The sequence below is a fragment of the Musa acuminata genome, chromosome BXJ2-1 (assembly GCF_036884655.1).
Source record: "Musa acuminata AAA Group cultivar baxijiao chromosome BXJ2-1, Cavendish_Baxijiao_AAA, whole genome shotgun sequence".
NCBI classification, from domain to species: domain Eukaryota; kingdom Viridiplantae; phylum Streptophyta; class Magnoliopsida; order Zingiberales; family Musaceae; genus Musa; species Musa acuminata.
Window position 1 is genome coordinate 23,733,559 of NC_088338.1, and position 13,707 is coordinate 23,747,265.

A 13,707-nucleotide genomic window follows, 5' to 3' on the forward strand; every position below is an offset into this window, starting at 1 on the left:
ATGCATCAAAGAAAATTTTCACCGATCACTATAGTTCACTAGACCTCAATATATTTTGCATGTCAACATATCAAATATTTCAGTGATCCTCAAACCTGGCTCTGATACCAACTCTGTCACGCCCCTCAAAAATATCCATGATATAAAAAATTTTCATCACAAACTAATCCAGGATCCAAACTGACATTTGAGGACATTGAAAACATTCTATTAAATTCATATCTATAAACCTATGCAGTTTATAAACATACAACACATTGCTCGATGATTCATAAAATCTGAACCCAACTCTTCAAATTAATAACCACAACATAAATTCACAAGTGGGGAAGTCTATGCAGTCACCAAACCAACGATTACCATAAGTTCATATCATTACATGAATTTAACTTAACATTCTAAAATCCTAAACATGAGGGATCCTTTAACTTACACAAAATCCACAGGTTTAGATTCATCGCCAACATTTCATTAGATGCAGAGTGGCTTATACAACAAATACATATATGCTAATAAAGATCTGCCCAAAATCTTCTAACTTTCCACTGCCTCAGCCCAAACTTAACATTTAAGCAAGCGATACGCTATCCTGAAAAATTTATCAACAAACGGGGTGAGCATATAGAGCTCAGCAAGTGACTAACATATCCATATCAAAAGAGGACAATTTCCAAAGAGATAAAGTTTCACAATACAAGGCAGGATATAAGAACTCATAGACATAATATCATTAGGTGCAGAATCACAAGGTCATTTCAATCAAACATACTTGGTTCATAACAGATGGGGCATAGAGTAATTGGAGCATGTCAGTAATAAATGAAACATTTCAGAGCATATCAATAACAAATACTGTACAGAAGCTCAAACGTCGTCTTTGACGTTGCAATCATATCATTCTTATCCAAAGCATGTACAGAAACACATAACCAAAGCTCTGGATATCATATCAAACATACAGAAGGTGTAGTGGGACCTCAGACAGAACGTGATTCATCCATTTCTGAATGACCACCAGACAGAAGTCTCCCACGTCTGGGAGCTCCATCCACCCACGTCTAGGTGAAGCCAGAGGGGGCCGGCAGAGCATCGCAGGCTCTAAAGACATACCCTTTACCATTTCTAGCAAAGGTCCAGACAATCCCACAAACACCAGAGTACAAAAGACAGTATGAACAATAATTAGCACATATCGGAAGCACACGCGGAACAACAAAACGTACATGTGCCTTTACGAGTCAGTGTGATATAGCATAAAAGTTACACAATATGTTCAAGAATGGAAATAGTTTATAGACAAGAGCAAATGAGAATTCAAGCATTAGTATAAGCCTAATTGAGTGAAGGGAACTGACTGAAATCTATTCCCAAGCGAATGAAAACAAGAGATGCGAAAACGATCAAAGTTCGATTTCGGGCAAAAATCAAGAGGCACATTGAACAATTATTTCAGATTGTCAATTATGCTCCAATACCCTCAAGAAAGCTATGGTCGAACAATATATCAATCTATATTCTGATGGAACAAATTTCATATGAAACAGGGTTTCCAACACGGAGTTACCATGGATTTAGTAATCAAAGGTCAAAACAAAATCACTGTTCTGCAGAATTCATAGGGTTGGGTTCAACAGATAACAGGATAGGCATATGAATTCCAAATTTATCACTCTATGTTTCAAAAGAAAGGTTTTCAAGTCTAGTTTCGAATGAAGTCAGTTTTGTATAAATCAGAATTTCCAGCAGGAACTTATAGGTATTTTAGTACCGAAAGGTCAGAAATTTTTGATCCCTGTTTTGCAGCCTCTATTGGCTCATTTGAAACAGACGTTTGGGTAGGTATTCGGTGTTCAAAATCTTCAAAGTTTGTGTCAAAAGAAAGATATAAGAGTCTAATTTCAAACAAACTAGGTCCTGCTCAAATCTGCATTTCGTACTAAAAATTATAGCTGGAACCGTGTATAGGGGTCAGTTTACCGAAAAATTTCAGAATCCATGGTTCTATGTCCAAGGAGAGACATATCAGTTTCTAAATAGAAATCCTACATATTATTTTGAATCAACATAAGAACAGAGACTAATATTTCTGTAAGATATGGTTAGAACACTTGCCTTTGAGAATTTTGACCCTACATGAGAAGATTTGAGCAAGAAACCTTAAAGCCCCAATTTTTTTGTCTTCTTCTTCTTCTTCTTCTTCTTCTTCTTTCTTTCTTTCTTTCCCTGATCATCCACGCAGCTGCCTTCTCTGCTTCCTTAAGAACGAAGGCAGAGAGGCTTAAACGGTGGGATTTGTCATTTTGTGCATTTTGCAGTTTAGTCATTTTATTTATTATATTTACGATTAGGTCCTCAGGGTTTACATATTGGTCCTCAGTTTTTTTTTTAACAAATCCTCCAACTCTTATGAATAAGTTCTCAGATTCATACTTTGACTTTTTATCAAATTTAAAATAGATACTTACATTACAATTAGAAACTTATACGAAAATTCAGAAATTGAGGGATATTACAGAAACAAAGGCAGCATCAAAATGAAAATTCTGCCTTTTCAAGGGAATAAATAATCTAGATGCCTATTTAGAGTGGGAACGAAAAGTGGAGCTGATCTTTGAATGTTACAACCAAGGATTGAAATATCGTACCGTACTGGAGTTTTGACCTTCTCTCAGTACGGTATTTACTGTATACCAAGCGATATACCGTTCGTTATATATATATATATATAAGTAAAGAAAAAAATTCGGTGATGTCGCCTCCCTTCTCCCCCACACGAGGCGACGTCGCCTCTATATTTATATATATAATCTTTTATTTATATATCTATTTATTTATATATATATATATTTATTTATATATAATTTTTTTTAAAAAAATATGCGACGTCGCCGAGTATATATATATATATATATATATATATATATATATATATATATATATAATCTTTTATTTATATATACAAATTTTTTTAAAAAATGCACGATGTCACCTCTCTTCTCCCTAGGCGGGGGCGACATCGTAGAAAAACAAGGCGATGTCGAAAAAATGAGGTGACGTCGTCGAGGTGGTATTTTTTATTTATAAATAATATATATAATTATATATATATATGTATATATATATGTATATATATATTATTTATAAATAAAAAAAATACCGCCCGGTAGCGAGCGGTCTGTGTACTGGTTTACTGTCAAACCGGTATGTACCGCTCGTACTGGGTGGTATCATTCGAAACTGTATACCTTGGTCACAACAACGCTGAAGAGAAAAAGGTAAAATTAGTCACCGATGAATTTTTTGATTACACTATTGTTTGGTGGGATCAATTATGTAAAAGACAAGCGTAGAAATGGGGAAAGGCTTATGGAGACTTGGTCGGAGATGAAACAAATCATGAGGAGATTTGTCCCTAGCTATTACTATAGGGATTTGCATCAACTGCTGCAAACTTTGACACAAAGTTCCATGAGTGTTGATGAATATCACAAGAAGATAGAGATAGCCATGATAAGGGCTAATGTGGAGGAAGACCATCAGGCTACCATGTTTTGATTCCTGAGTGGATTAAATAAGAACATTGCTGATCTTGCGGAGTTACAACATTATTTGGAGATTGAGGACATGGTGAATGTCGCCATGAAGATTGAGAGGCAACTCAAAAGAAAAGGCACAAGGTATGATTCAAAACCTTATTCGGGTTCTTCTTCCTCTTGGAAACCGAATTGGAGTAAAAAGGATGATAAACCCATTGTTAAGCCTAAAATTGATGAAACTAAAGGCAAAAATGAATCAAGCAGCAAGGGTAAAGGTGAGAATCAACCAATTCAAACTATAGGCATTAAGTATTTTAAATGCCTTGGGCATGGACATGTGGTATGTGAATGTCCTAATAAGAGAGTTATGATCATTAGGGATGAGATTTAGGAATCTGAAAGTGAGAGAGAGGATGATGATGGCATTCCAGAGGATGCTGATGATGTAGAGTATGCTAAAAGTGAAAATCTAGTTGTTCAACACACACTTAGTTTGTAAAATAAAAACGATGAACATGGTGAACAATATGAAAATCTGTTTCATACTCATTGTTTGATTGCTAATAAGTTGTGTAATGTGATTGTTGATAGTGAAAGTTGTACAAATGTGACAAGCACCTTGCTTGTGAAGAAACTGAAATTACCTACTATCAAACATCCAAAACCTTACAAGTTACGATGGTTAAATGATAGTGGTGTGGTAAAGGTAAATCGGCAAGTGTTAGTTTCTTTTTCAATTGGTAGATATAAGGATGAAGTTGGGTGTGATGTGGTACCTATGTATGCTGGTCATATGTTGTTGGGGAGAACTTGACAATATGATTGAAGGGTAATACATGATGGGTTCAAAAATCGTTATTTTTTTATTATGGAAGAACATAAATATCAACTTAGACCTTTGCCTCCAAAGACAATTTTTGAAGACTAAATACGCATAAAACAACAATATGAAGAGCTTGAGTCTTTATTAACCAAAACTCTGGGGAGGGAGTAAGAAAGAGAGAGAAAAGAAAACGGTAAGTTGAGTGGTAAAAATGAGAGTATTAGGAAACATAAGGGGAGAGAAAACAAGGAAAGCTTGAGTGAAAGAAAATTGAGTATTTATGCTAAAATGAGTGATGTGAAGAAAGCCTTAACCATGAGGCAGCCCTTACTTGTACTTATGTACAAGGACGTTTTGATTGCTTCTAACAAAATTGACAAGAGTTTGCATAGTATTATTATTAATCTTTTGTAAGAAAATGAGGATATTTTTCCCGAAGTTCCTAATGGTTTGCCACCAATCAGAGGAATTAAATATCAAATTAATTTCATTCCAAGTGGAAGTATACCAAATAAACCAGCATATAGATGCAACCTCGAAGAGACTAAGGAAATCTAAAAACAAGTAAGTGAGCTTATGGAAAAGGAGTATGTGTGAGAAAGCATGAGTCCATGTGCAGTTCTTGTTCTATTGGTACCTAAAATGGATGGATCTAGGAGAATGTGTGTTGATTGCAGAGTCATCAACAAAATCATGGTAAAGTATAGACATCCTATTCCTAGGCTAGTTGATATGTTGGATGAATTGCATGGTTCTTGTGTGTTTTCAAAAATTGATTTAAAATATGGATATCATCAAATAAGAATGCGTGAGGGTGATAAATAGAAAACTATTTTCAAAACTAAACATGGTTTATATGAATGGTTGATGATGTCTTTTGGCCTAACTAACGCATCTAGTACTTTCATGAGATTGATAAATTATATTTTGCGTGCTTACATTGGAAAGTTTGTAGTGGTTTATGTTGATGATATACTTGTGTATAGCAAAAGTTTAGATGAGCATGTAACACATTTAAAAGTTGTTTTCGATGTGTTTAGAAAAGAAAAGTTATATGCTAATCTAAAGTAATGCACTTTTTGCACTAATGAAATTACTTTTCTTGGATATGTTGTTAACGATAAAGGAATACATGTTGATCATGAAAAAATGAAGGTAATTAGGGAGTGGCCAAAACCCACTAGTGTTAATGATGTAAGAAGTTTTCATGGTCTTGTTAGTCTTTATAGAAGATTCATTAAGGATTTTTCTACAATTGCTGCACCATTAACTGAATGCATAAAAGAGAATGTGGGATTTAGATGGGGTGAAAAACAAGATGATGCTTTTAACTTGCTTAAAGACAAACTCAGTTTAGCACCTTTGCTTGTTTTACCTAACTTTGCTAAAACTTTTGAGATTGAGTGTGATGCGAGTGGAATAGGTATTGGAGGATTCTTAATGCAAGAAGGCAGACCTATTGCATTCTTTAGTGAGAAGGTAAGTGGAGCAAGTCTTAACTACCCGACATATGACAAGGAGTTTTACGCTTTAGTAAGAGTGTTAGAGACATGACAACACTATCTTTGGTACAAGGAATTCATTAGACACACCGATCATGAGTTCTTAAAATATCTCAAAGGACAAGGAAAGCTAAACTATAGGCATGCAAAATGAGTGGAGTTTATTAAATCATTTCCATACATCATAAAGTACAAACAAGGAAAGAAAAATGTGGTTGTTGATGCTCTTTCTAGAAGGTATGCTTTAATTTCTCAACTTGATGCAAAATTATTGGGTTTTGAGTACATTAAAGATTTATACAATTTTGATCATGATTTTGCTAATGTTTATGGGACATGTGAGAAATGGGGTTTTGACAAGTTCTTCAGGTATGATGGTTTTCTTTTCAAAGAAAACAAGTTGTGTGTTCCTCAATGTTCATTGAGAGAATTACTTATAAGAGAGGCATATAGTGGAGGTTTAATGGGGCATTTTGGGGTTAGAAAAATTTTAGATGTGTTAAGTGACCATTTCTTTTGGCCACACATGAAAAGAGATGTTGAGAGATTGTGTGAGAAATGCATTAATTGAAAACAAGCTAAATCTAAAGTAATACCTCATGAATTGTATACTCCTCTTCCTATAACTAGTGAGCCTTGGGTTGATATATACATGGACTTTGTCTTAGGTTTACCTAGGTCAAAAGGACGGAGAGATTCTATTTTTGTTGTTGTTGACAGGTTTAGCAAGATGACACATTTTATTCCTTGCCACAAAACAGATGATGCAACATATGTTATGGGGCTGTTCTTCAAAGAAATTATAAGATTACATGGTATTCCAAAGACAATTATGAGTGAAAGAGATGTGAAGTTCCTTAGCCACTTTTGAAAAATAATTTAGAGCAAGTTGGGTACAAGGCTGTTGTATTCAACCACTTGTCTTCCGCAAATAGATGGACAAACAGAGGTGGTAAATCAAACTTTATCGACACTTTTGAGGGCCATAATTCAAAATAATTTAAAAAATTAAGAGGAATGTTTGCCACATGTGAAGTTTGCTTATAATAGAAGTGTGCATGCTACAACAAATCATTCCCCATTTGAAGTTGTGTATGGGTTCAATCCCATTAACTCCTATGGATTTGCTACCTTTACCTTTGGAAAAGGCCAATTTGGATGGTAAGCAAAAAACTTATTTTATCAAAGCATTGCATGAAAGAGTCCGGACACAAATTGAAAAGAAAACTCTACAATATAAGAAACAATACAATAAAGGCCGAAAGCAAGTAGTATTTGAACTTGGTGATTAGGTTTGGGTATGCTTTAGGAAGGAAAGATTTCCTAGCCAAAGGAAGTCTAAACTAATGCCAATAGGAGATGGTCCATTTCGAGTTCTTCAAAAAATCAATGACAATGCATACAAGTTGGAACTACCAGGTGAGTATGATAATGTTAGTAAAACCTTTAATGTTTCTTATTTATCTTTGTTTGATGCAGGTGATGAAGGCAGTGATTCGAGGATGAATCCTTTCGAGGAAAGGGGGAATGATATGAACTATCAAGTTGATCATAATTCTACCAAAGACCCGTTAACTATTAATGGAGGACCAATGACAAGAGCTAAAAGCTAAAAGGATGAAAGAAGCCTTAACTTGTTTATTGTAAGACATTTGGAAGGAGCAAGCTGGTCAAGACTCGGTTAAAGTTCTATAGATACAAGAAGAGACTAAAATGGTCAACATGATTCACGTAAGTCCAAATCATGAAGAGAAAGTCCAGCTTTGAGAGAAGGACGAAATTTTAGCCCATTTTGAAGAATAAAGGCCATTCAGTCATATTGGACCATATTAAGAATTGTGGGTTTATTCATGAATAATTATTCAAATCAATTCAAAGCAGATTCATGAGTGATCTACATTCATGAATTAGGAATATGAATGTCATTTAATGGATTCATTCACTTTGTACTTGGCCTTTGTACTGTATAAACAAAGCTGACTCCCTTTGTAAGGAGCCAATTGAGAAGTATAATCATCTTTCAACACTGGTGAGTTTTTTGTTTTTAAGTTCTTGCATGAACTTTAAAACTTATCAAGCTTTTCTGCTTGTGGCATTCAAAACCCAAAAATCCTTGCTTTTCCTTTCAACTTATCAAACTTCTTAGTTTGTGGCGTTTTAAGGGTATCAAAATATTGTTTTAATTATTTCATCAAATTTTCATTGATAAAGTGATTAAAATAGTTTCCCTTATTTCAATTATAAACGATCCATCTTATTTCAATTCGTTGGAGGGTGTCAATTTGCATTTCATATGTATCATAGCTCTTTAGCTATCAGGGTATATGGTTGCTAAGTTGATGATTTCCATCAGTACTTTATTTGAGCCTCTCAACATAACTAATATTAGGCTTTAATGTCATTTGTTACGATCGGACCTGATGAGATAACTAACCCATTAACTTTGTTAACCCTAAATTAGTAGTCCTAAATGCTTAAGCCTAGATTAATAGTATACACCCCTTATAAGTTAATTTAAGTCTTTTCACTCTTAACATGGGACTAAAATGGTGTTCTACCCCATTTTGAAGGTTTGACACTCTTATTAGAGCTCAACATAACCTAGAACAACTTCTTGCATGATGCATATAAGGCCTAGCCCAATGGTGGCTCCATACTAATGCTATGTGTGCCCTTTAGCCCAATCCATCGAGAGCCCTTTCTTGATAAGCACCCTCACCATATTAAATACTAGACTCTTATATCATTTGTTATAACTTGACTTGATGAGATAATTGACCTGTTAACTTTGTTAAGCGAAAACCACTAATATAAAATTCTTAGACTTAAGTTAACGATAATTGACCTGTTAGCAAGGTGTATGTGAGACCGGACCCAATGGTGGATCTATGCTATGACATGCCCTCTGCCCCATCCACAAACAATCCTTTTTTACTTGACTCCCTCATCATGTCCAAGACCGTTAGGTCGGGTCTGATACTAGTTACTCGATTCAATGAGATATTTGATCCATTAACTTCGTTGAGTCTAAACCACTAGCGTAAGATGCTTAGGCCAAAGTTTTAATAGTACACTTAACAAACCCTTATAAGTCAATGTCTTTGCCTACTAGCATTGTAGGACTACACCGGGGTGTTACAGTTGGATAGGGATAACTACACATTTAACCTTCAAAGATCTAGTATATGCCTAAAGTGCTTGAAGAACAAGAAGCATTGCATTGAACACATGAATGACTTGAATAGATAAATGGGTGATAAAAAAAAATATCATTTTTGGAAAGCAAAGGGTTCCATTGTACATGGAATTTTAATAAGCTCTGTGGTTGATGGCCTTATAGGTAAACTTGAACAACTTCATACTACTTATGCCATTTGGGCATTCTGAAAGAGAAGCTTGGGTTACCATTGTGATCAAAGGAACCAGCTAAAAAGGTTGATTCTTACAACAAAGTCTCTATCCACATTCTTAATTATCATATGAGAGAAATTTCCAATATCTCAGCTGGTCATACCCTCATTTATTAGCAGCAAGTCCAAAAAGTTATCTAATCTCTTCTCAGTATTTGGGAGCACATTAAGGTTCACATTTGCAACACTAAGACCTTCGCTGATGTGGCTCACCATATGGTACTAATTTACAAGCCTCTTGGAGCTACAAAGGTCTCTGAACATGCTTATGTGGTGACAGAGGGCTTTGGGACTTGAAAAGAAGTTTAGGAATAAGAAGGGAAAGAAACTGGTTAAGAACATAGAAAAGAACTTTGGAAAGACTAGGAGTACGGTGAGTTGTTATAACTGTGGAAAAATGTGTCACTTTGCTTATGAATATACCAAGCAGAAGAAGGTGGCATCTCATTCGATTTTCATAGTACTATTTGCATGAGTTATTATTGTGGAAAGATAAGTCACTTTGTTGTGAATACAACGAGGAAGAAGGTAGCACCTCATTCTGTTTTACTAAGAAGTATTTGCTTATCTAGTATCATCTTGTTCACTGATCTTAACCTTTGTAATTTTATACTTAGAAGCTGCAAACCATGAAGTTGGAGACCAAAGATATTTGTGAAGTACCATCAAGTCCAAACTGCTACAAGATGGATAGATGTAGCAATCAGTACTAAAACGGACGTGAAAGTTATAGATACATACAACTTGGTATTATAAGGTGGCCAAGACTTACTCGTACATGGTGTCCTGATTGCAATTGAGATTTGATAGAAATTGTTCTCCATTTTTTTTTTTCTAAATTGGCATGGGCACCATGAACTAACATCACTTTCAAGATGTGTTATAGTTTCCACTGGCTGCAAGCAGTAATACTAAGTCAAAGGAACATTTGATTTACCAATATGGATCACATGAGGGATTGAGTTGGCATGAAGGACTAGCTTCTACCAAGTACACATATGATAATGCAACAATATTTGGGAAGTAGTTAGCTGATACCTTATGCCAGAAACAAGTGCTTGAATCAAACAGTGAAGTGTCATCCATGCTGAAACTATTTTAAAGCACTTGATTGTTCTATGAACTTCCATCCATAAAGAAAACATCTAATGAGTCATAGTATTTGCTGGGATAAAAGATTGAGAATTATGCTATATTTCCAATTCGAATTGGCAGGTGAGCATGAGAAGTGGGGAATGACATGTAATGAATTGTAACAGTAATAAAATTCCTTATAATTTACATGTAACTTAGGTCCTTTCCTTGTAGCTTAAGTTTTTAGGGAAAGTGGTGATCCGACATTATTATAATCATGAAATTGGTATCTTAGTGGGTTTTTTCAGTGTTAGTCTCTATGTACAAAATTTTTCCTTTCCAATCATGGTAGGATTTCAAAGTGGGAGATGCTTTTGGAAAGAAAGGGCAACCCCAGTCATCATTATTTTATTTAAGTTGTTGTTTGCATGTGCACACCATTCAACAAGGCAATATGGTCAGGAAAACATTCTGTCACTAATTCAGTGATTCTGCAACTAACAGAGCCTCATGTGATCAAGCTCAGATGAAGTTTGCTTATAACTGAAGTGGTTAGAAGCCCTGTTTAGCAATAAGGAGATGTTGGTTGAAATAGGCCTTCTTAGAATTTTAGACAGTTTACTTGAACCATATCAACCTTTTCTCGCAAGGGAACTCTGAGCTCTTTAAGCCCAAATACTGCTGCTTTTGCTACTTGGTAGGTTGAATAATTGTATTTATGTGCCATACCTCATGCTAAAGGATGATTAAGGGGTTGAGTTAGACTATGAATAAGTATGGGTGATTGTCTTAGAATTAGTGAGGCGTTCTGGATTGTGTCCTAGAAAAACTTGAGCACTATCATTATTTTTCGTGTATTTTCTAATCTGAGAATTATACTGCTGAGTAACTTACAGAACACAGGTATAGGTGGATCAATGTGTTACAGTTCTCTTTCTTATTGGAATCTTTTGTAAAGTTGTCCTGGAGGTGATTATCTCTAGTGGATGACAATGAAATATTCTTGGGAATCTGGATCTCCTCCCATGCTCTACATTATAAAACTGCAGTTAAAGCCTTTATTTCTTTTGCGATGATCACCCAAAACATTTTGCTTTTGATATGTTGTTGAACTACAAATGTTTATTTGATTATGTGATCTGTTCAGCTGATACAACCGTTTGTGGGTTTGTCCATAATACTAATATTTGCTTTCTCAAAGGTTTTCGTTTTCCTCTACATTCTTTTAAGTTTCTGACAGGAAAGGATCTCAAGGTATAAAAGAAAGAAATGCATGAGATTAGTGAGCATGCAAGGAACATCAGAACCTAATAATGTTTTAGCTGATTTACCAGTAGTGCTCGAGGCAAGTTCTGCTCCTTTAGTTCAGGCCTTAAAGTCTACTGCAGAACAAGATGTTGCTTGTTTTCACTTCCCAGGACATAACAGAGGGAAAGCAGCTCCTAATTTGTCCAATCTTACTGGTCCAGGAGCTTTTCTACATGACCTACCTGAACTCCCAGAGTTGGATGATTTGTTCTCTCCAAAAGGTGCAATTTTAGATGCTCAGGCAGAAGCTGCAAAATTGTTTGGGGCGTCTGAGACATGGTTTCTTGTTGGAGGCACCACTTGTGGCATACAAGCGTCCATAATGGCTACATGTTGCCCAGGTGATGTACTCATTCTCCCAAGGAATGCTCACATTTCTGCAACCTCGGGTCTCGTTCTGTCTGGTGCAGTGCCAAAATACATTCTACCTGAGTATAATTCTTGTTGGGATATTGCTGCCGGAATAAGGCCATCGCAAGTTGAAGCCGCAATAAAAGAGTTGGAGGACGTCGGAAAAACAGCAGCTGCAGTTCTCATCACTTCTCCAACATATCATGGCATATGCAGTAATCTGAATGAGATTACTAAAGTTTGTCACTCCCGATGTATTCCTGTAATAGTGGATGAAGCACATGGTGCTCATTTCGGGTTTCATCCTAACTTTCCAAGCACTGCTCTTGAACAAGGTGCAGACTTAGCTGTCCAGTCTACCCACAAGGTTCTATCTTCTCTGACACAGTCATCAATGTTACATATGTCTGGGAACCTTATAGATACGGAGAGAATAAGCAAATGTCTTCAAATGCTGCAGAGCTCCAGCCCAAGCTACCTATTACTTGCATCATTAGATTCTGCAAGAGCTCAGCTAGGGAAAAATCCAGATGCTATTTTTTGTGATGCCGTGAATTTGTCCCTGGAAACCAGAAAAGAAATTGGAACAACTGCAGGTGTCTCATTACTGGATTTGTCTAGCTTTCTTTCTGGTTTTACTGCTATTGATCCTTTGCGTATCACTCTTGGTGTCTCACAGCTCCATATATCAGGCTACATAGCAGATGAGGTATTGTGGGAAGGACATCGCATAATACCTGAGCTTGTAGGAAGCAGCTCACTAACATTTGTAATCAACCTGGGGACTAGCAGGAAAGATATTCAAAGACTTATTTTAGGGGTAAAGAATCTGTCCAGGAATTTCTTTAATGGAAACAAAATAAAGTCTGATGTATGGAATGGCGTACGTGCTCCAGCTACATACTCTTCTATGCAACTTAGCCCTAGGGATGCCTTTTTTGCGAAGAAAAGAAGGGTAAATATTAGAGAAAGTGTTGGGGAGATCTGCGGGGAGTTAATCTGTCCATACCCACCTGGTATTCCAGTCCTGATTCCTGGTGAGGTCATTACTGAGGAAGCTCTATCCTATCTGTTACGTGTTTTGAGAATGGGGGCTGCAATTAGGGGAGCCGCTGATCACCAGCTCTCTTCCATATTGGTGTGTCGTATATGATGGAACAGGCGATCAATTTTTGACGCTATTCAGATGGGATATTAGCTTAAAGAGGGAGAAGGATTAGACTAAAACACATGGAAGGCCTATTTGCTCTTAGCCAAATTGTTTGAAGGGTGTTCAAGGATGGATGTGCAAAGTATCTGAGGAATTTATCCGACTTCTAGAAAACTTCTGGAAATTTATCATGCAGAGCAACATCGACAGCACGTACGAAAGCTAGCCTGATACAGTCAACCTCAAGGCTGTTATATTAATATTTGTTTCAATAGTAGTTAATCAGCATGAAAATGTTATTTTCACTTGATATAGAAATAAGAAATCGTAGCACGATCAACCTTCATTACCTTATGTAGCATTTTACCTGAGATAACTCTATTTATCCAAGAATGTTAAACTGACGAGTCGGGTCTGATTCAATAACGTAAAAAGGGTGGAATCGGCCTGACTCATAAATCAACTCAATAAGATTGGGCGATTCCGACGAGTTGACTCGTGTGCTAAGTCTAACTTAGCTAGCTTTATATAAAAGGTAGAAAAGGATAGAACT

At 36.0% G+C, this 13,707-nt stretch overlaps 1 protein-coding gene across 3 annotated transcripts in view; it reads left to right on the forward strand.

The window, feature by feature from the left end:
* LOC135583316 (uncharacterized) overlaps positions 1–13,503 on the forward strand; it is a 32,487-nt gene extending 18,984 nt beyond the window's left edge. The window contains exons 2-3 of one of the 3 annotated variants that reach the window (XM_065093805.1): positions 7,341–7,890; positions 11,576–13,503. In XM_065093805.1, coding sequence (XP_064949877.1) covers positions 11,619–13,157 — 1,539 coding nt within the window. In that variant the 5' untranslated portion in view covers positions 7,341–7,890; positions 11,576–11,618 and the 3' untranslated portion in view covers positions 13,158–13,503. The remainder of the gene's footprint in view (positions 1–7,340; positions 7,891–11,575) is intronic. The other 2 variants (XM_065093804.1, XM_065093803.1) reach the window with 2 other exon arrangements.
* The last annotated feature ends 204 nt before the right edge of the window (positions 13,504–13,707 follow it).